Genomic DNA, 22642 nt, shown 5'->3' on the forward strand with positions numbered 1-22642 from the left:
TGAAACGCTCTAATATTAATGAGAGCTCTCGTTGCATGGTGTATCACCAACGGGGGGGGAATATGACACATCCCCTGAAGGCTGGCATGTGTTCACTGTCCCCTGTGGGGCTTTACATTGATTCCAGCAGATTTCTAAAGTGATTTTTGTAAGAGCATTTGCCTGGGATTAGTTTGCTCCTGAAAGCTCCATCAGAGCTTTTGGTGGGCTATTTAACCGAGCAGACGCAGCGAGAGGCTCGTGTCCGCTCTCTGCCCTCACACAGTCCCAATGTTTGCACAGATAAAGAGGCAGGATTGGTTTCAAAGCCAAAGCTGATCTTCTATCTTGTGTGTGTGTGTGTGTGTGTGTGTGTGTGTGTGGGTGGGTGGAGGGGGGGATTTTTGAGGTCGGGCACAGGTGTGTGTGTGTGTGAGTGGTCCTTGTTCATGGACAATCCATATAAGCTCAGGCAGATTTGTTCTGTTCAGGCTTAGCCTTACTTTCTTGAGAGAGTTAGAAAGTGAGAACTAAAGATGAAAGAGGCCTTTGGTGCATTTCATTTCAGGAAAGATATGCTATAAAATTCCTATGACTGAGTGTGTGAAAGCTCCTCTTCCAGCAGCGCAGCAGCCAAACCTTTTCTCCGATTATGATAATGGTGTTCATCAATTCCAGGGGTCGGCTATAAGGCGAAAGGTAAAGAGCCTAAACAAGCTGCATGTTGATTTTAGCCCCTCTCCATTCCTCCCTGTGTGCTGTAGCTCCCAATACTTACATTGCTGGAGCTTTGAGATCACAGGCTGAGGTTAGGCAGGCAGACAGCTCAGGATGGGGTGTAGCTACTACAGAAGGTGAGTCACCCTTAAGCACAAGCTGTGGAAGAGAAGAGAAGAGAAGAGAAGAGAAGAGAAGAGAAGAGAAGAGAAGAGAAGAGAAGAGAAGAGAAGAGATCAATATGGAATGAATATCAAAATCTAAAGTAATGCTCGGTGTTGGGACACACTCTTGGAATGCAAGAAACTGCCTTCAGTTAAATGGAGGAGGATTGCTTTTAAATTAGCTAATTTGCACTGTTTATGTGATGCATAGCTTGAGGAAGAAGGACTGTGTTGCTGCAATTTAAGTCTACTTCTCTCGTTGCAATGCAGGTCATTCAAATTTGAATCAGAGTCAATGCATGTACTTCTGATGTGGATTTGGAGTCTATGTCAAGTGGCAGTTTGGGGGCAACCGGGACAACGTTAGCCACCTACATTTTCTGCAGAGGTGATTCGTATTATTCAGATGTATACCCTTATGAACAGACAGGTTAAAACGACACTAAAAGAATCTGACTGATTCTCACCTTTTATATCGGTTTTCAAAGCACCATAGCAAACTCTCTTGGACCAGAAAAGCCAAACTAGGCCAAACTATGTCATGCCAAATATTTTGATGCTCAAACCAAAAAAGTGGGCCATCAGGAACTAATCAATTAAGTGTGCCATCAGGAAAATTCAAGGGAAATAGACTTGTAAATTATTGACAGCAAATAAGTAGTGATATCATGGACTGTTTAGAAAACGAGGTTATAAACACAGACGAAACAGGAGCAGCAGTCACTAATTGAATTTGGGACATGACGACACAGAACATACACATTACATTGCGGAAGCCCCGAGCAAGCGTACGTTCATACATTTTATTTACTAATTTTTCCTGTAGTAACAAGTAATGTCTGGCTGTTTTCTCAAGATCTCAACTTGTTTATTCTGTTATCTGGAGAGAACGATGTTGTTTTTTCTATTTAAAAAAACTGGTAATTTAAGTTGTTTTCTTAATAATTTTACTTATTTTCCTCCCTAATTCATATATTTCATTATATTAAGATAACAAAGCTTGTTTTCTCGTGATAACTGGGTCATTTTCTGTCAGTCTAGACAACAAAACAATATGCTTGTCACTGTGACAGTCCAGACCATGGCATGCCATGCTGCCATTGCCCACACTAAAGAGGTCAGATAAGCCTATTTCTACTTCAGGGTTAATAAGAGATGAGTAAATCGAGATCTTGAGGAAAAAGAAAGGGAATTAATCGTTACCGCTGGAAAATTAAGATCATTATCATTTTTTGTCTTCTAATAATGTGAAAATGAAATCCTAATCTTTATAAATAAATCAACCATTCCAACTTTTTAATTTATTTAGAGTCAAATTGTAATAAAAGTAATAAAGGACACTTTACAAAAACTGTAAAACTGTATTTTTGCTATCAGAAGAGACCCAATATGAATCCACCATGAGCAAGCACTATTTGAAAACAGTGGCAGTTAAAAACTTCTGTTTAATCGCCAGAATCTTCTACCAGAACCAGACTCAGAAGAGCCATCTGCCACTACTGGATGGGGCGAGAGAGAAGGATGGAGATATCCTATTGGTCACCATAGAATCTGTTAGAATATCCACACAGTAAAAGTGTCACACTGGATTTTGTTGTGTCTTTTCCTCATTTAACCGCAAACCTTTCTTGGTCTATACTGATTCTACAATCTCTGTATACAATTCTTCCCATACCCTAAAAGTTGCAGTACATATTGCTAACAAACCAAGGTGGTTTAACATGAACAAGCTGGCCGGTCATTTGAAGTTGCACCCTTCAAAGCTGTCATTATATTGTTTGTGTCTTTCTCCTTGTAGTCAAAGGGCTGCAGTGCTATGGCTGCAACATCATCCAGGGCCAGAGGTATGTGGACGTGGGCTGCTCCAACCCAGAGGTCATCACCTGCACCCACTCACACAAAGGCTTCAAACACCGCTTCTGCATCAAGACAGAGAGCAGTGAGTTTAAAAAAAACAAAAAAAACAACCACCAACGATTTCAAATCACCAATAAATTGAAATCATCTTCATTATTCTACATTTTCTTTTCCCTCTAACTTGGTCTGCTGTGTCTGTGTGTGATTCTTATTTGTAGACTTTTCATTGTGCAGCAGGAGATTTTAAATTCACTCTGGCGTACCACTGGACATCAGCATAATCATTTTTAATCATACTTTCATGTTAATGTTCTTTGTCCACTGATGTGAATATCTTATTTCTCCTTGCACTGAGGGTAGTTACATAACCCTACTTTGGTGTGCTTTGCTGAGTATATTACAAGTCACTCATTGTTTGATGTTGAGTCAAATGGAAGATGTGGACGTGGCCACGACGGGAGAGTGACGTTCAGATGAGTGGTTCTGCTGATATCCATGCAAGCATGGACGATCCAGCTGTTCCCTTGCTCGATGTCTAACTCGGTTCAGTCATGTTGAAAGGGCTGATGAGGCACCTTTTACCTTTGCTCAGAGAAATGACACGCTAAGACAAGGACTGACACGAGCCCACCAGACACAGCATAATTGTCAGAATCGTGTGCCAGTGTCTTGGTTTAAATTGAGGCCAGTCAGACTATTAATCTGCAGGTGTCCCCGCCAAACTCAAATCTAACCGATTCTAGCGAAGTTCCATAAGAGTCTTAGAGTTCTAGTACCCTTTGACCTTTTCAAAACAAGACATCTGTCTCATAATGAAGTCAGTGCCCTCCATATAATGTCCTGTCACTTATCAGCATCATCTACCCTATAACTCGGGTTAAACAATAAAAGGTGTAGATAGGCTAGATTAAGAATCCTCATTATATCTGTAGAGAAGAAGCCAGGCTGACATTCAAGTTGGCCTCGCTCTACCTTCTTCATGTAAGCTCTGAGCTCCCTGTATCTGGAGAACTTCAATGTCGACTTTTTTTTTTTTTTATCCTGACAGAAATGTGACTTGTAGCAGCAGGCATCAAGACAACAACAAAAAAATAAAGAAAATCAACAGCCCAAAGTGAAAACAACACTACACCACACTAAATCAGAGACTGAAACGTTTTTAAAACATCTAAGTAGGCTACATGACAAACATCAAGTCAAGTGCTGTGCAGTGTGAATAGGTCAAATGAATAGTTATAGAATAATTAAGGTAAACAATCTAAAAATGTTTTAATCCAGAAATACATTAAAGGCAAACAGTTACTAAGTCAGCTTTCTTTTTTGTCTTTGGAGGAATTATAATCACAGAGATGTTGTGAAATGCTAATGAAGTTCAAGGAAAGGATCAGTAATTTATATAATTGGAAAACAAGTTTAAGAAACTGAAAAAAGGTGTTTGAACTCCTATTTTATATAGTATGCGATCATGCCAAATATTGCTGATCCAATATGTAAATAATGCACTTTTTGTCACTGACTCTAAGCTTAAATGGCAGTAGTTATTAACATTACACAAACTGTATTACATTATGGACTGAATTGCATCCAATACCTTATTAAATCATCTGGATTTTGTGGCAGTGCATCTTTCAGTTTTTACTGCAGAGTACAAAATGTACCATTTGTCAGAGGCTAGGTTTCCTAGATGTGAGGACATATTCTGTGGTGTGTTCCTTTAAGATCACTAAATGACTTCCTCATTACACACTTGCACTATCTGCTGCTTACTTGTGCTTTTTTTTTTTTGCTGAGCCAAACACCCGCTTGTCACTCTGCCTCTGACTGATTGTCTCCTCTTCTGTCCATCTAGCGGCCCTGGGTATTGTCCTGACCAGCGGTTGTGCCACATCCAGACACTGCCAGCAACAGGAGCTGCCAGGGGTGCGCATCCACTGCTGTGACTCAGACCTATGTAACAGCGCCCCCTCGTGGCAATCAAGCACACTGCAATGCATAGGTGCACTGTTCAGCATCCTGTTGCTGAGGATGTGGTTGTGATATGGAAGAAAAGGAACACTAATGGACAATGGGTAAAATGTTTTATATAAGTAACTCTCATCTCTCTTCTTAGATGATCACGTTTAGGGCTAAATGAGAGTTTTACTCAGTAAGGTGTTACTGGATAGCACTTGGAAATCATAGCTTTTGTTTCATTGTACGCTTGGACTTTAATAGCCTTGTTTCACCAAAACAGAGATGAAGATGCAGAAGTCTTCTGTGATTTTATTGTGCACACACTAACTGAAGAGTATATATAGTGTTTTGGAAATCTATGAAAGAAAGATCATAATATCATAAAGTCACTTCATTAAAAATGCAGTTTAACACAGAGTTTCTAGAGGCTCATATTCACCTGCAACTTATACATCAATCAATCCACTTTCTCTGTAAAGAACTGTTTCTCTTTCTTTAGATCACATCTTTGTGATCTATAGAAAATGCAGTATGTTTTTTGAAGTCACAAGCTACTTACTTTGCCATATTGAAGATATTTTTTTAGTTGGCCATCCGGCTCCTAGGCTAAGCTTGGGACTGCACATTGCATGTTGTGTAGGATTGTACAGTGAAAGCATGTCATGTTGTGAATTATTGTATTAAAATGTTTCATATTTTTCAAAGGAAAAAGGCTTGGAAACTATTTTTTTCCACACACAAAAAACCAACAACATGGATGTCACAGGTTATACATAATCAGAGTAATCGAAAAAATAACTCAACTATTCACTGAATATCATGAGAATGAACAATAAACTGGGTTAAACATAAGGCAAGCTTATGGGAAGGTGATTTTAAGTGCATATAAACATGTTTAAAACTGGCATGTAAATTTAAAAAAGCCTAATTGTTTTAACGCTATATTTATACAATAACATTACTGTTGCCATGACCATACAGATGTCTCATGGAGGTTTTTGCAAGTGTTATTTGTCATGCCACAGCAGGGTAGGCCTAATGCATTACAAAAAAGTGTCTTATAATATGCATATTAAACTAAACGTATTCTGTAAAATCTGGGTAAAACTGGGAGTCACAGAATAACACTGCTTGCCCAAATTTCTGTCTCATTTAAAAGATTATGGCTGTGCAGCTCCAACTGTTTCCTAAATATTTTTCAGACCTGCTTACCTCGCACAATGATTGTTTACATGTGACAAATGTGATTCTGGATACCACAGAAATAGCCTCGAGAGATTTCCCCCCGAAACAAACATTAACACATTCAATTGACATTAACAGAGTCAGTGTCAGGGGAGAGAAGGAGAAACAAGCAGGGCCAGTGAAGCAAAATACCTTTTTTCATTCATTTAAATTTAATTTAAATGAATGAAGAGATAAAGATAAAGAAAACGTTTTTTTTATTATCCTATTATTTGAACTGTTTTCCAATTAAAATATTGTTTAGAATATTCAGTGTATTACATTCATAGCTGTATACAATAGTTAAAGTGTCATACAATATACAGGCGAGCCTTGAGGCCTCAGGAAAACTTGTTGTGTTGTTGTTGTTGTTGTTGTGGAAACTACTTATAGCCTATCTAAATAACAATAAATTACCATTAACATACAGCAAGTTGTGCCTAATAAGCTTACACTCACGTCTTCTTCAAAGGCATGCTAAACATTACCCTTAAGTGCCTGAATTAATCTTATATCTCCACTTTATATCTCATGAAATTATTCTAGGCTCATGACTTCATAATCTGATAAAAGCACTTGATAAGTATTGAGTGATGTACCCGGTACAGCATGCGTATTTACACCTGTGCAGGTGAATTTGCCGACCTCAAAGCAGGGTTCACTATCGGTGAACGCACCGCAATCGCCGCATAAGATGCTCTTTGTCCCAGAAGCCCATTGTACACAGCGGAGGAAACCCTGTGCCGTGAGCAGCCATCTTGGATAGACAGATCAGCCAGGATAACCTGCACTCCTCCTCTGAACAGCTCTACACCTCTAAGCTCAAAAGGTTTCATATCTGGTAAGGGAATACAGCGACAGCATGCTTGGACACACTCATACACACATGTGTAAAGTCTGGCAGGGCAAACAAGCTCATGTTTAGATTAAGGAAACAGTCAGGGTTAGCAGGGAGTGAGCTAATTGCCAAAGCTAACCCACTGTAGCTAATAGATGACTAATGCTAGGTAGGTGTTTATCATCAGCGTTCAAGAATAGGAGAAATCACGTCCTGACTGGTTAGAGAACACAGTGTAAGCGATTAAATACTACATCAGCGATGAATAAATATGTCTTGACAAGCTAAGTAAACTACGTATTCTGCTAACATAATCCAAGCCCCTTTGCAGCTAGCTGACAAACTTAGCACGCTAATGCTATCGTTAGCTGTCGTTAGTTTTGTGTGTGTTTGTTGTGGTTGATTTTCTGAAATAACGAAGAGGACACATTAAGCCGTATTAATAACACGGCTTGGTTTACATTGTTCATGTGTTGGTAGAGGCATACTGTGTGCGTTCATGTGTTTTGTTTTCAAGATCCACTGATGTCAGCAGGCAGGTAGCAGCTGTCCAATCAGCTAATCAGGGGCCGTGTTTGTTATCAAGCCGCTTCATACTTCATGTTAGTTTTTTATGTTTTCTTGTGCTTCGTAATGTTGTTTTCAGTGTGTGTGCTGAAACAAGAGGATTAAACCAACAGATGCTGTCACTTTGTGGGTTGTCAAGCTAAGCTAATATGGAAGCCCATTTCTGCTAGTAAAAAAAAATAAAAATGAAAACAATTAAGTCTCATAGTTTCAACTTTTTATCTCATTATTTTGACTTTTTATCTCATTATGACTTTCTATGTCATTATTATGACTTATTATCTCGTAATTTTGACTTTTTATCTCATAAGTTTTTACTTTTTATCTCATTATTTTGACTTTTTATCTCTATGACTTTTTATCTCATTATTTTGACTTTTTATCTCATTATTTTTTTACTTTTTTTTATATCTCATTATGACTTTTTATCTCATTATTTTTTACTTTTTTATCTCATTATGACTTTTTTTATCTCATTATTATGACTTTTTATCTCATTATTTTTTACTTTTTTTTTTATCTCATTATGACTTTTTATCTCATTATTTTTTACTTTTTTTTTTCTTTATCTCATTATGACTTTTTATCTCATTATTTTTTACTTTTTTTTTATCTCATTATGACTTTTTTTTATCTCATTATTATGACTTTTTATCTCATTATTTTTTACTTTTTTATCTCATTGTGACTTTTTATCTCATTATTTTTTTACTTTTTATCTCATAGTTTTGACTTTTTATCTCATTATGACTTTTTATCTCATTATTTTTTACTTTTTATCTCATAGTTTTGACTTTTGTATCTCATTATGACTTTTTATCTCATTATTTTGACTTTTTATCTCATACTTTTGACTTTTTATCTCATAATTGTGACTTTATTATTTTCATTTTTATTTTTTAAACTGGCGGAAATGGGCTTCCATAAAGCTAACCAAGTCATTGGGGATCAAACATTACACGTTTAAAACACTTAACAACAGAAACGACACTCTGCAGCCAGGCTCCTTTTTTTATTATGTGACCCTGAGGTCATCTGTTAGTGGAGACATTTTAATAAGCAACCACAGTTCCTTTAGCCAATATTGTGTTAGCTTTCATTTTCCAAAACAACAGCTATGTTTAATTAAAACTAATTGAAACTTGGTTGGCAACAAGCAAAAACTCTATATACCTTTCAAGTGTTTTTTTTTAATACAGCTGCCTTAATCTAACCTAAAATGTTTTACCATGTTGTTACTTGTACCAACTATCCATGCTTTATTTGTTCAGGCAGTCTTTTTTATGAGACTTTAAAAGCTTTTTTTCCATTTATTATATTCAATCATATAAGCAACATCAAAGCATAATTTTGGTGTATTGAATGTAGTCTGCTCGGTCTTGCCTGTAAACAGTATTAATAATAATAACTTTATTTATTTAGCACCTTTTTAAAAGCACAGGTTTACAAAGTGCTTTGACAAACAGCAAAAACAAGAACAAAGCAAACTAAACCAAACACAGAAGAACATTAACAACAGTAAGAATATAACCAATGCAAAATACTAAAAATAATTAAATACAATTCAACAGAAAAGAACCCAAAGTGCACGATATCCAACATGTATAACCCGACCGTCAAAACAACCATTATTAGAACCCAGGAAACACAAGAACCCAACTACAAGAGCTGAGACCAAGAGGAACCAAATATTTACAAATATGTAAGAAACTAAAAGAGCTGGAAAAAAAAGATAACAGCAATAAGAAGGTAAGAGCAGTAAAATAAATAGAAACAAGTGGTTAAAGGATCAAAAAAAAATATATATAATATTAATATTAGTAATAGTATTGATGATCTCATGTGTTTTTAGAACTAGTAAGGAGTCACATGATTTGAATAGTTGACCTGAACATCATGAAGGCACCATGACTATATTTGTGCCATCATTTCCTGATGGTTAAGAACTGATAGACTGTCGGACAGTGTTTCATAAGAGAGAGGTACTGTGTATAATGAGAGTATCTGAGAAGTGCTGAGGCTGCAGTCTGGTCACATGGTCTTGACTCGCCTTGCCCATTGATGGATACTTACGGAGTTTATTTCTATGTAATGAGAAGAAAAGCTGAAGGAGGATGGTTATCACAGCTGAATCATTTTTTTGGTCTGACTGGTAAATCTTTACTTATAGCTTACCTTCCAAGGCACTGTAAACCACATGAGGGTCAGGTGACAGTAGGGAGCTTGGAAAAGTCCATCAAGGACTGTTTACTGTGGGTATTTAAAGAGTTGCAATAGTGTAATCAGCAATATGTTAAATATTTGAATTGATTTAGAACTTAAACATTCAGTATTAAAAAAAAACAAAAAAAAACAAGAAAGAAGGTATACTGCTGTACTAATTTAAAGTACACAAGTAGCCCTTTAGTGACAACAAGCTGGAGCTTGAGATTGGACTGTGTTCATTATCAAAGCTACCCCGATTTTCTACAAAGCAGCATGTAAGGTAGTTATCAGTCTCAGATGGTGTCTGATGATGATTAAATATCACACTGACAGTTTTCCCATCTGTTAGGTAGTTTGTGTTGGTCTGAGTAATTATCAAATGTCAGGTCAAGTTGCAGAGTTTGTGGGGGACTGGGTGTGAGCCAAGTCTTTTCTGATGCCCCCAACAAAAACAGTCCCAGCCTGCTCTTGTTTCTCTTGTGAGTTTCTGACAGTTTCATGTGATAATCATTCAGCAGTTTCAGTCCTCATTAAAAAATGTTGCTGACAATTAGATATCAGAGACTGAAAAATACTCCTTGAGTTTTCATAGTTTTCCAGTTAAGCTCTACAAATAATTGTTATTTTGTTTTGATGTTTTTCGGATGCAGATTTTATTGCCCTCCTCATAGGGTTTGTACAAGGAGTCAGTATGTGTGTCAGTATACGTGTCAATGTGAGGGTACTCGTGAGCCACAGAGGCAAATGTATCAGTAATGTCCTGACCTGAATTAACCTGAACTAAGTAGCCTTTACATGCCCCTTGATTTACATCTCTAGCAAAGATGTATCTTAAGTCCTTTATATTTAGCCCCTTTTTTTTAAGTTTCCGCTCCTTCTAAAAGTCTGTTTCTTTGTTAGTGTCTCTTGTCTGGTCTGTTTCTAAAGTCCTTCTCTTTTTTATTGCTTGCTCTAGTAATGCTACTTCTCTGTTGGATTTTTGTATCACATCCACATTTCTTGAGGTTGTGTCAGCATTAATCTGACAAGTCAAACATCAGCATTGAACTGCATAAATAAGCATAGTACCAGCAGTGGGTTCTTCTGATGTGTCAAACTGATTTCAGTTTCCAGAAACTTGCTTAGGGTGCATCACAGTTTTCACCGAAATGTAGATCAGAGAAAAGCACTAGTTTCAAGCTTGACTATCTTTGCCAAGGACATATCAGGCTGTTGAATGATTTTTCTCGTGGTTGTTAAGCTTAAATGATTAACCGTTACACTGAACAGCAGCACGTCGTGAAGCAGTGCTCCTACTGACGATCTTAAGAGTCAGGAGATTACATTGCAATGGCAAAATACATTTTACAGTGAAGATGTTCATGAGCAAAAAATGAACTAATGTGCTGTTTATAAAGAAACTCTCCTCTTGGCTATTCAGCCAGTTAATTTTTACTGATGTAAAGCACTTTGTAATCTGGGTTTAGAAAGGCGCTATATAGATAAAGTTTAATGTAGTCGTTTTAGTAGTATTGGCTGGGGATATTCTAGTAAATCTGAAGGATTTTCTCCGCTTATACAGTATTTTCTGTGAGTGGAGTTGGATCAATGAAGAATCTTTTGGTATCAGTTAGGTGTCAGAGCTATTTTTAGCGAAGTTCTGAGCCCATGATGCTGGCAGTTTTCTTGTGTACGTGTGAAGTGCCACTTTGTTTACTAGATAGTTATTATCCAGTCGATGCCAACCAAATGACCCAGTGTCACTGTGTTGCTCTTTCATTATGGGAGGACACCGGTTTTGTGTTTAGTTTCTATCAGCGGTATCATCATACAAATGCAACATGTTTATCGGACTCATATATTATTCATGGTTTAATCAAGCTCATACTTACTGATTTTAATGGGTGCCATATTGTAAATAGGTTACTTAGAACTGCATTACATAATTTGATCATTATTCAAACGTTGTGACTGGACTGTTTACACAATGTATATGTTTTGATGTGTTGATTCACTTTCCCTCAGAAGTATAATGTTATTACTGTACTTGTATGCACTGATGAAGAATTGGGCCTTGTTTGGCACACATCATTATGGACCTGTTGGTCTGATAGGATTGTGGCTTTGTAGAATAACACTGGACCTTAGGTGAACAATTTAAGTTGAAGTTTGAACATTACTTCATTTGTTTTTCCCCCAATCACTTCCTCATGGAAATTTGTTGTTTTACACTTGTATACTGAATGACTGTGTTGCTTAACCCCTTTAGTAACTTTTTTTTTTTTTTATTGAAGGGGGAAAAGACTTAAACTTCTAAATACTTGTAATATACTCTGAATTATATTTCTTTTGCATGCGTAACTTGAGAATCTGTGTATGGAGGAGAAGTGCCCTCATTGACAGTTTACGTGCTTTAAGTTTTCTTCTCTGTTCTTCTCTTTCAGAGCCACAATGGCCACTGCACCGTACAACTACTCCTACATTTTCAAATACATCATTATCGGTAAGTGAGCAATGTCGGAGGGGACTCTGCAAGTCATGTGAATGACCTTTATTCATTTTTAAACGTAACTCCATAGACTGAGTTGTTCCTGCATGTGTCATTAGTTATCACTGTCATTGTCTGTTTTTACCTACTGGTCCTAAAAATAAGACAACATTTTAGGAGACTTGTTTCTTCATGTCTGCATTGATCTGATGTAAGACATTATTATTGGATAAACAATTTGACATTTATGGATTTACCAAAAAAAATGTATTAGTCTTAACTAAACATTATTTGAATAACATACTATTATGTACTGCTTATCAATAAACAGATATAAGTTCTCCTTTTATTACAAATGATGTTCCAATGCTGCTGATATGTTTTTAACGTGTGAGCTCTCAGTAAACATATTGTTGCTTTCGCTTGTACATACATCTGCACACAGACTTATGCATGAACACACAGCCCCAAAGCTCAGGGCTATTTATCCTCTTCTGTGAAACCTGAAACGCCTTGCCTCAAAGCCAACACTCCGCCTGGATATTAAAGGGGTGTGTGGATGAGCTTCAAAGAGCACCCAGGAGAGATAGCAGCTTGCTTCTTAACTTTTTCTGTCTTTTTTTTTTTTTTTTACATTTTCTGTCAAGGAAACTCTTTAGTTTGTTTTTAACAAGTGAAAATTTTAAGATGTTGTAATCCTGCTTGTTGGGAGTCGCATACAATTTCCAAAGCTGCGTCTTATTGTTGTTGCTGACCGAATTTAGCAATGCTAATTCAACCTTGGTAGTGCTTGGTGAATCCATATTACGGATTTATCCTGAAAGCAGCAGATTTCTCTCAATCTCATTTACCCCAAAACACTTATTATATTTGGATTTTTGTTTGCCTGCAACATCATTTAACTTATTCAGAGGAAGCAAATAAGGGACTCTGGAGTCACAGATGATTACACAAACAAGGTCAAGCTACAAAGCAAATGTACTATTAGTGTCAGAACGGATAAAAAACAACAAGAATTGTCAAACTCTGTAGGACCTTAAACTTTATATCTTGGTCCTACTCTGAGTCTCTCTTACCACTCCACATGAAAATTTGAGTATCATATCCGACAGTCCCTGAGGGGCTGCTACATCATGCATGGGGGCAACACTGCAGGCTTGAATAGAGAATTGTTGTTTGTCTGTTTTTTCCTTGGTTGACCCGAGTTTCTCTTGTGTCTCTCTCCACAGGGGACATGGGGGTAGGGAAGTCATGTTTGCTTCACCAGTTCACAGAAAAGAAATGTAAGTGCCTGCCCCGATTATGACTTCTTTCATCGAAGCATGTGTCACCGTGTATGAAAGGTTGCCAGGTTAGATTGGAGAGTCTTAATCATTTGAGATTTCTTTATACTCCAGCGGAAGTCAGCAGCATAGAAGTGGTTTGAGCTCCTCAGTGAGAGACTCTTCTTCTGTGTGCCAGTCAGCTGCAGCCTCCCGTCACCATTCAGCTCTGTCTTGTTTGGTGCTACTATTAACAAGCCAGATGCTGTGTTCGTAATTCACACGCCATAGTCACATCCTGCACACACACACCATTCCAGTGTGATATAAAAAAAAAAAAGGGTTTCAGTGTCAGTTTAAACAAATTTGCCGCCCTCTGGGTGTTGATACTTAGGATTAAGACAACTGTGAGAATAGGGACTCTATAACAGCTGATTGTTTATGCACCTGCTGATGGTTTTCCAATGAAGATGAGTTGTGGGTGCATGAATCAAACATGTCCATTATACAGCAACAGATGCAGCTTTTATTAACTTGATGTAGAAAAGAAAATCTGAAAATGCTTAATTATACTTAACTGTGAGACGGCCTCACACTAAAGATAACCACAGTTTGGCTCATGTTAAGTATATAAGTTAGACTTTGAGTTTAATATACCTTCAAAGCTTTTGCATTTTCTAATAAGTTCCATGACATAGAAACGTGGTCAAACTAGGAAAAATATTGGAGATGCTTTTGAAAAAAATGGAGGGAGGTTAGAAGGTAGAAAGGAAGACTGCAACATTTTACACATGAATACAGCAGAAATCAAGTTTGTCCTCTGTAAATGTCTCTGAGTCATGACTGTCTAAAATATGTAATGGGATAAGTTTATATTTTATAGGCTAAATGAACTGTTAAAAAAATATAGACATATATGGATAGAGAAATAGATACTTGTTTTGTTGAAGTTAGGTGATGAACATTGTGGACATAACATAGCAACTGTAATACTTATACACACCTTACTTAACCTCTCTCCCTCTCCCCAGTCATGGCCGACTGCCCCCATACGATCGGCGTAGAGTTCGGCACAAGGATAATTGAGGTGAGCGGCCAGAAGATCAAGCTGCAGATTTGGGACACTGCGGGACAAGAGCGCTTCAGGGCTGTCACCCGCTCCTACTACCGTGGAGCAGCAGGGGCGCTCATGGTCTATGACATCACCAGGTACAGGATGCTTAATGTGTCTCTAAATGTGTGGGAGATACAGTTCCTACATGGTCTCAGCTATACACTATGTGTGCATTTTACAAAAAAAAAAAAAAAAACATTTATGTTAAGGGGAAGTTAAATGGAAGCAAAAGCATCTGATAAGTGCACCGACATCCCCTTCAGACCCCCCCTGAACAAACATGAACAGTTAATCATACAGCCTGGCTCCAGCCTTCTTACCCACACTGTTGGATGGTATCAGCTCCAGTTAAATAAACACAGTCCAACATGTGGAATTTATGTACACACCACACCCCATACCCACCCATCAAGGCCCCCTAGGGGCCCTACAACAGTATTTAATAACTGGAAAAACTCATATAAATAGTTTACATTGCTGTTAATGTGGTATAGTTTAGCTTCTGTTGTGCTAATAGACTGAAATGATATTCAAAGATATAATTTAGAAATATCTTCAACCTTGAAAATTCCCCCTGAAATTATTTATCCTTCTCCAATTTTCCAAATGTCTGTATGAAGAAGCAGACTCTTTTCTGATACTTCCTCAGATAGCATGTTGTTAAATCCTACCCTATTGTCATAGTAACCCCTTTCCCTTCTTATGATGTCATGAAGGAGAAGCACATACAACCACCTCAGTAGCTGGTTGACTGACGCCAGAAACCTCACCAATCCCAATACTGTAAGTACTCCTCTTTACATCCTATCATTCTGTGAACTCGAGTTAGTCTGTGTGTGTCTTTAGTGCATGGATATATAGTTTCTCTTTTACTGTGTGGTTTTCTTTGCCCATTCATTTGCCCTCTCCCTTGAGCCTGTCTGAGACAACAGAGCCCTTTCCATTTCTTAAATTGAATTTCTTGGTAAATATGATTAGCTCTAAATCATAACGCTCTCATTTATCAAGCTGTGTTTCTGCTGTATGCTCCTCCTGCTCAATCCGACATCAAGTGAAAAATGCTTTCCTGGTGTTTTAACAGTAGAGCTTTCTTTGTATTGAGGTTGTTTTTGGATATACATGTAAGGTGTTCTTTTTATCACTGGGACTGACACTTTTGTTCGGTTATCTGTAAGATTACAAGCGTAATGAAAGAGCTTTGGAAGCTTTGCAACAAGTATCAGCTCTTACCTTTACCAGGCACAAACATCCAATAAATAAAGAATTGTAGACCGGAATCTGCTTAAATGTGTAGCTTAGTTAATTTCTTTTTTATCTCGCAAAAAAGTTTTAAACTCACTGCCCCAGTACAGTGACATATTTGCCAAACACTGGCTGTCATATGTTGTGAAAACCTTTTGAAAGAACATAAAAAGACAGTAAACATGAAACGTTCATGCTGGACATGCTGCAGTTCAGCTCCAAAAGAGTGTTCTTAGAGTCTGGCACTGCTATGAGGAAGCTCAGTGCATTACAGTACTTCAAGGTACTAATTACATCACACTTGCTAGAGGCAGTATCTTTTGTGCTAAGGCGGGGGTGTGAGTTCCTCTGTTTCTCTCAATAGATCTCTTGGACAACTCAGCGGTATATCACCTACCTTTTAGAAATAGTCTTCCTACTCTGCCGTCAGTGTTCTGAGGCTTAGAAAGTAAACTTCTCACAGGAAGTAGCACAGTGTCCAGAGGATAGTCTCACTCTTCCTTTTCTTTGTATTCCCAGGTGATCATACTCATAGGAAACAAAGCTGACCTGGAGGCCCAGAGGGACGTCACGTATGAGGAGGCAAAGCAGTTTGCTGAGGAGAACGGTAAACAAGACACAGAGCAGTGCATGCTGGGAGGAGGCCTGTTAGTTTCCCCCTTTCAATGTTGTTTATATTTCTTTAAAATCACTCAAACTATCTCTACAAAAGCCTCTTCCAAAGCGGTCTGTTTCTTGATTATTACAAAGGCAATCACAGATATCTTTTTCTGTCTCAGAATGTTTATAACAAAGCCTTTATGTTTGACTTAAAGAGAGTTAGGGAGATTCATCTCCTTTTGTATTTATGTTGTTAAAATACAAGGTCTGCAGAAAGCTCAGCTGAGCAGAGTTTTTATTTTAATTGGCTGAATGTAGACTTTGCATCTGAGGTGTGAGTGTAACAACGTTTTACTGACTGTCATTATGTCTACAGGTCTGTTGTTCCTGGAAGCGAGTGCAAAAACGTAAGTCTGCCCAACTTCATTGACTGCACAACACACATCCTAAATCCCTCTGCTTACATTCCACAACTCCCATGTTGAGCCTTTTCTCACATTTGTGATAACCCTCCTTCTTCAGAGGTGAAAACGTTGAGGATGCCTTCCTGGAAGCAGCAAAGAAGATCTACCAGAACATCCAAGATGGCAGCCTGGACCTGAACGCAGCCGAGTCAGGGGTCCAGCATAAGCCCTCAGCCCCCCAGGGCGGCCGGCTAACCAGCGAACCACAGCCCCAGAGGGAAGGCTGCGGCTGCTAATGACCAAGCAAAACCCCCCCTATCGTCGTCATCATCTCCTCCTCTCTCTCACTCTCTCTCTCTCTCTCTCTCTCTCTCTCTCTCTCTCGCCGTCTGTCCTGCCCGCCCTCCTTCAAACATCCATCCATCCCTCTACCTCCATCCACCCTCCTCCTTCTTCACTGCACCAGGAGGCTTTGGAGGGAAGGAAGAGGGTGGGGCCAGACTGAGCTGGGCTGTGTGGACTACATCTCTCCCCTCCTCCTCTCTGCCCCTCTCACTCCTCCTCCTCTTTAATCTGTGTTATCGCTACATCATTTTCCTCTTTCTCCCCCCCCCCCCCCTCCACTCTTACACCATTCTGTCTAGTCCCCTCTGTTAAACTATCATAAAGGCCACCACGCTTCTCATCAGGCTACTGACACTTGACATAGATGTAATGTTCATATGATAATGATAAACCGAGACTGTTTTTTTTATGTTTGGTTTTATAGCTCTGTATGACATGTAAACACTGCATTAATTCATCCACCTCTCATCTGTTTGTATGGGATCGAAATTATAATCTCAAACTCCTGAAGCCTAACCTGCAAGGTTTACCCATCCAGCATTTATTGAGATACGCGGGTGTCTCATCTCACATTATGATGGGTGTCCCATCATAAGGCGGGGAAAGCAATTGAGTAGTGTATCATGGGCCCACAAAGGTAGAGGCTCTAGTGTGTCACATGATGTGTAGCTGAGAGAGCTTTTTCAGCAGGATTCAAACCTGCTTGTGGCTTTTTTTATTCAGTTTCTGAAATGCTTGCCACAATAGAGAGAGAGAGGGGGGAAACTTTGAGGAAACTATGAATTTACCTCAAATTCCTTGGTAATTCTTTGATCTCTCCAAAGAGATATCACAGGAAAGAATATTGGGTGTTTTCCTGCTTGTGTGTGTTTGTGTGTTAAGAAGTTGAATGGCAGTCCTTTTTGACTAATTTAAAATGACACTTTTACGTTAAAACATTTATTTTCTTTTTTGGGCGGACGGAGTCATTCACTCGGCCTCTTTGCACCAATTCTTCCTCTCCTCACACATCTGAACCCCCGAAACTCTCTACCAGGTCATATCAACAGATTCTGTCTTTTACCAGCATTTTCTTTGTCATTGTTTGTTGCCTTATTATTCTTAATGTAATTACTCTTTATCTCTTTGCTGCACTTGCTCTTCACACTGCTGTTGGACTTGCCCTGATTCAACAAATCAAGTCTTTTAGAAGAATTATTGCAAATACAAGCGGCGGCTGTAAAAAAACAAAAACAAAAAAAAAAAAAAACATCAGCAGCATGGTATAAAGTCCACATCGTAACTTTTAAGATGTGAAAAAAAAAAAAAAAAGTCAACACTCCCTTATCTGAAGTGCTGCACTGAAGAGCAGATCTGTTGTTCATTTGGGCGGTTGTTCCTCTGCTTTGTACATTACAACACCAAGCAGCATGCCCCCAACCCTGAAACAGTGAAAATGTCAAAATCCAATTATGCTTTTTTTTTCTTTCTTTTTTTCTTCCCCCTTCAAGTACAATTTTTCTGTACCAGAGTGATTCCCTGATTGGAGAGCTGTAAATATTGCTTCTTAACTATTGATGACCTTGCTACTTGGGATTTAGAAATGTATTTGCTGGCTCTGCCAAGATCTGTACAGTTGATGTGCTAGTGGGTTGCCTGTAATTCATGCTTGGGAAATTCTGTAACATAGTTTCTATTAATAAATGTATGGAAAGGACAGACACCTAGAAACACCCCCTTCAAACCATCCCGTCTGCACACTACCGAACCTGTCAATTGGTTGAGGGGAGAGGAAGTGGATTGATGACGTGCTAACTAGTATTTATGTCTGCAAACTCTTTCCTCTCATCGAGTTGAGAATGGGGCACTTTTATGTTAATAATCTTTTTCCACCCATTGTCTCTCCTCCAAATGGGAGGGGCTAGCATCACTGTCTTAACTTTTTGGGGAGAGGGGATTGGTTTGTTATTGTGGGAAGTCAGCGGGCTGGGGTCTTCCTTTTTCCTGTGTCCCACCTCCTGCAGTCTGAGTGACCACTTCCTGCTTTTGTCTGTCCACGAGTACAAAAAAAGTACATATGTATAAATTTTTAAGGGGCTGTGCTAACATTTAAATGCGTTCTTGAGTGTATATGATTTTAAAATGTTGACATTTTGATTTTAATGACAAAATACTCTAGACAGAAAAAATAAATTATACATAACCTGTTGCTCTGTTTTCTTGCTGCTTCTCAAAAACACGCTTTAGATATGAAACGGGTCGGTACAAAGGTTTGCTCTAGTTAAATATCACCAGTGGGTAAAAAAAAAGCACAAGACTCAGTGATGTATTTCAAGTAGCAGAACTGCTTTGTATTTTATTGCAACAAAAAATTGCACCAAGGCTAGAGGGAGAAACAAATAGGTAAACAAAATCGTATTTACAAGAGAAGGCATAGTTTGTTTACAAAATTGGTGAGGAGGCTAAGACACACAAGTAGAGTAGTGGTATGGTTGTAAAAAGAGAAGGATTTTTATATATATATAAAAAACAAAGCCAACACTGACAGTACCGTGCTGAAGTCAAGCCAGCTTGTGGTTGACTTGTGTCCTCAGGCATCGCAGTCAGACGGGGCACATGGGGTGAAACGACTACAGCACAAACACTGAAAATGTCGATGTAGACTAGCATAAAAGAACTTCTGACGTTACAGTGGAATTTCATGGGCGTTTTTAGTTTAAAATGGTCAGCTTCTCATTTATACATTTTTATGTAAGACAGCAAGTGACATCCACAAACATTTCAGTCCAGTGTTTCCCCCAGGATATTTATTTTTTTTCTGGGGTGGAAATGCATTAGAAACAGCATTTTTGAACCACAGGACAAAACCCCTTGATCAGAGTTAATTCTCTCAGGCCAGAAGGCCGTTCTGTGGTAGAGGAAACGCTGCTTCTGTCTGTGATCCCTCTTAACAGACAGAACAGCCTGCTACTGTAGGCTGGCTGGCTGCTACTGATGGCTTTTGTGACTGGCATGTAGAAAAAGTAGAAGGAAAAACTATTTAAAAAAAAAAAAAAAGTCCAGACTTAGGACGACATAAAAGAAAAGTCAGTCAGATCCACTGAGTTGCAGACCTTGCACCCTGGTCCCAAACGAACGTTTTTTGGTATGGCAATCAAACAACTATTCCTAACCACCTGGAACAATTCAGCCAATAGCATTAAGGCACTAGTTGTTACCAAATTGTGCAGTGAAGCAAAAAGGTGAAGGCTCATTCTACCTCATTTGTTTGCTCCCATTATTACTTTATGGCACATGGTTGCAAATACTGCAAAAAGGCATTCATACAGACCAAACACTGTTTTCATCACATGATGACCGGGTATAGAAGCAATGGAAAGTGTTGGGACGTGTTCTAAAGAGGCATCAGGTTATGAACACTGAATCGCAAATTTTTTTATGGAGAATTTCAAAGAGATGAGTCATTTAAGTGTTTTCAAGGCATCCTAAAACAAGATGAGGTTTAGTGTTTTGTGTATGCTCATTGTCATTGGCATTAATGAAAGCTCAAATAATAACAATACTGGAAACAAAAGTAACAGGGCTTTCTTTTACTAGTGACGGGGACAAAGGGGGAAAACTAGAGTACAAAAAACACGACATTTTCAAAAATGATTGGTGAAAAGTCATGTTGAAAAAGGATTGGCCCCGAGCCTCTCATTAAGGCTAAAAGACACCGTTCATTCATGGTTAAGGCTTTTTTTCAATATTGCAAACTGTCTCAACGTCCACAGAGAGAATTCTTTGATTCCATCCACAATAACCACAGGCTTAAGTGTTTCAGAGTGTTCAGTCATATAAACTCAGCTGCTGCTCTACTGTCGGTTTTACCCTCAAATCTCCAACATGAGCTCGGCATGGACCACAATTTCATGCGCATGCTCAGGAAAAAAAAAAGGGTAGTGTGAGACACAATTCATGTCAGTTTAATGTCTTGGTAGTCTGAGTTTTTAATGGCGCTACCTCTGAACAATGTCACTGATCTCTTTGACAGAGGACAGCAGCTTGCTGAAGTCCTGCTGTGCATTGGCACCCCCTGTGGCGGTGGGGCAGATCTGCAGCTCACGCAGGCTTGTCTCAAGCTTGTTGATGGCCTCGCGGAAGGCAAACTTGTTCCTCATCTGCTGTATGGAGTCGACGTAGCTCATGCAGTACTTGGACAGGTTCTTTCCGGCCTCCAGCACGGCGCTGTGGCTACCCGTCTGCTCCGAGTTACGAGAAATTGCTGCACGGAGTAGCTCGGTGCCTTCCAGCACCATCTCCCGCGTCACGGCTGAGTTGGGGGTGCGCTCCGATCCTTGACGGGGTGCAGTCTTGCGGAGGGAGCGTCGGGTGTTCACTAGGGGGATGAAAGCGTTGGGTGAGCTCTGATCGCTGGGGGAGGCAAGGGAGGAAGAGAAGCCCCCGAGGCTCTGGCTGGAGAGGGAGGTGGTCACTGATGAAGAGGAGTTGGAGGTCTTTAACGGTTGAAGTTTAGAAGAGCAGCCCAGGGGCAGCTTCTTGGAGCCCTCGCTGAGGGGGGAGCGGGCTTGGTCATTTGCAGTGGTTGTGGGGTTTGTTTTGAAGTCCGAGGTGGTGGATGAGGGGGAAGGGGGATCTATAGTGGGACTGCGGGAAATCTTGCCTGTTTTGGCATTAGTGGGTGGTGGAGGTGGAGCTGGTTTGGGTTTCTGAATTTTCCCTCTTTCCCTGATGGATGAGGAGTCCGCAGAGTGCTTGTTTCTGCGGGCCCGGCACTCATCCCCTGCTGCACCTAAAGCTGGGAACACATTGGGCTTGAGGAGCTCAGCATGGAGAGCACTTGTCCTGGAGTTCTCCAGCCCGGGCAGCCCTGGTCTTACAACCTTAGGTGTCAACGCCTGGGGACTTGAACCAGGACTGGGATCAGAGTCTTTGCCTAAGAAAGCAGAGGACACATCTGACGAGGTGTTCAGACGAGGCGGTGGAGTCAAGGTGCCTGTTCGAGGTGCGTTCTCCCCTTTTTGCTCGCTTGTTCTCTTGCGTGGTAGAGCTGGTTTGCCCCCAAATGTGCCTGAGTCAAAGTGTCTCTGGCCGAGGTCTCGCGGCAGAGTAACAGACTTCCATTCAGTGCCATCTGAGCCTATGGGCATGCTGGAGGACCAGAGGAAGCGCTTTGAGTTAGACATAGATTCCTCCTCACTGGGTGGCGTCGTCGCTGCTTTTCCTCCAGGACCAGGCACCGCAGGAGCTCCCTTCTTCCTCGGAAACAAGGGTCCTGGGTATGTAGGCGCTCCATTGGGGATTCCCCCTGCCCCATTATTGTTAATACTCAGGAACTTGGCACAGTCCAGGCCATGTGTGACATCATTAACAGCTGCGCCATTGTTGAAGCTCTCACTGTCTCGAGGATCTGAAGTCATGCCCCTCCTGTCGGGATGGATGTCCATCTCTCTGAAAGAGGAGCTGCGTTTGGGCGGGGCAGGAGCATTCTTCTTCTTTTTCTTAATGAGACTCAAAAAGCCACTGCCTCGTGTCTTGTCCTTGTCTTTGGGCAGCAGGCGGTCATCCTCATTCAGGTTACTGTCCAGGACGGGGCGCTCTTTCCTGGGGAGCATGGGTGACGAAACTGCTACTTCGAGATCCACAAGGTCTGAGAAAAAGCCAAAAGAACCAGAGAATCAGCAGTGATAGAGAATAATACCATACTGGTAATCAATCTTAAATT

The 22642-nt window shown here is 39.7% G+C and overlaps 3 protein-coding genes across 10 annotated transcripts in view; 2 read left to right on the plus strand and 1 right to left on the minus strand.

The window, feature by feature from the left end:
* The window catches only part of LOC136183234 (uncharacterized), a 7596-nt gene extending 2222 nt beyond the window's left edge, over positions 1–5374 (plus strand). The window contains exons 2-3 of the mRNA XM_065965983.1: positions 2659–2799; positions 4567–5374. Coding sequence (XP_065822055.1) covers positions 2659–2799; positions 4567–4754 — 329 coding nt within the window. The 3' untranslated portion in view covers positions 4755–5374. The remainder of the gene's footprint in view (positions 1–2658; positions 2800–4566) is intronic.
* Positions 5375–6584: 1210 nt separating this feature from the next.
* On the plus strand, positions 6585–19126 carry rab14l (RAB14, member RAS oncogene family, like). Its single transcript, XM_020629865.3, has 8 exons — positions 6585–6735; positions 11928–11986; positions 13201–13254; positions 14265–14442; positions 15064–15130; positions 16109–16196; positions 16566–16596; positions 16712–19126. The coding sequence occupies exons 2-8, from the start codon at positions 11935–11937 to the stop codon at positions 16887–16889; spliced, it is 648 nt and encodes a 215-aa protein (XP_020485521.1). The 5' UTR covers positions 6585–6735; positions 11928–11934; the 3' UTR covers positions 16890–19126.
* Positions 19127–19242: 116 nt separating this feature from the next.
* The window catches only part of abl1 (c-abl oncogene 1, non-receptor tyrosine kinase), a 30989-nt gene continuing 27589 nt past the window's right edge, over positions 19243–22642 (minus strand). For all 8 annotated transcript variants that reach the window (XM_029276609.2, XM_029276608.2, XM_020629863.3 and 5 more), the window contains one exon: positions 19243–22567. In XM_029276609.2, the coding sequence (XP_029132442.1) occupies positions 20916–22567 (1652 nt within the window). In that variant the 3' untranslated portion in view covers positions 19243–20915. The remainder of the gene's footprint in view (positions 22568–22642) is intronic.

The sequence above is a fragment of the Labrus bergylta genome, chromosome 17 (genome assembly GCF_963930695.1).
Source record: "Labrus bergylta chromosome 17, fLabBer1.1, whole genome shotgun sequence".
NCBI classification, from domain to species: Eukaryota; Metazoa; Chordata; class Actinopteri; order Labriformes; family Labridae; genus Labrus; species Labrus bergylta.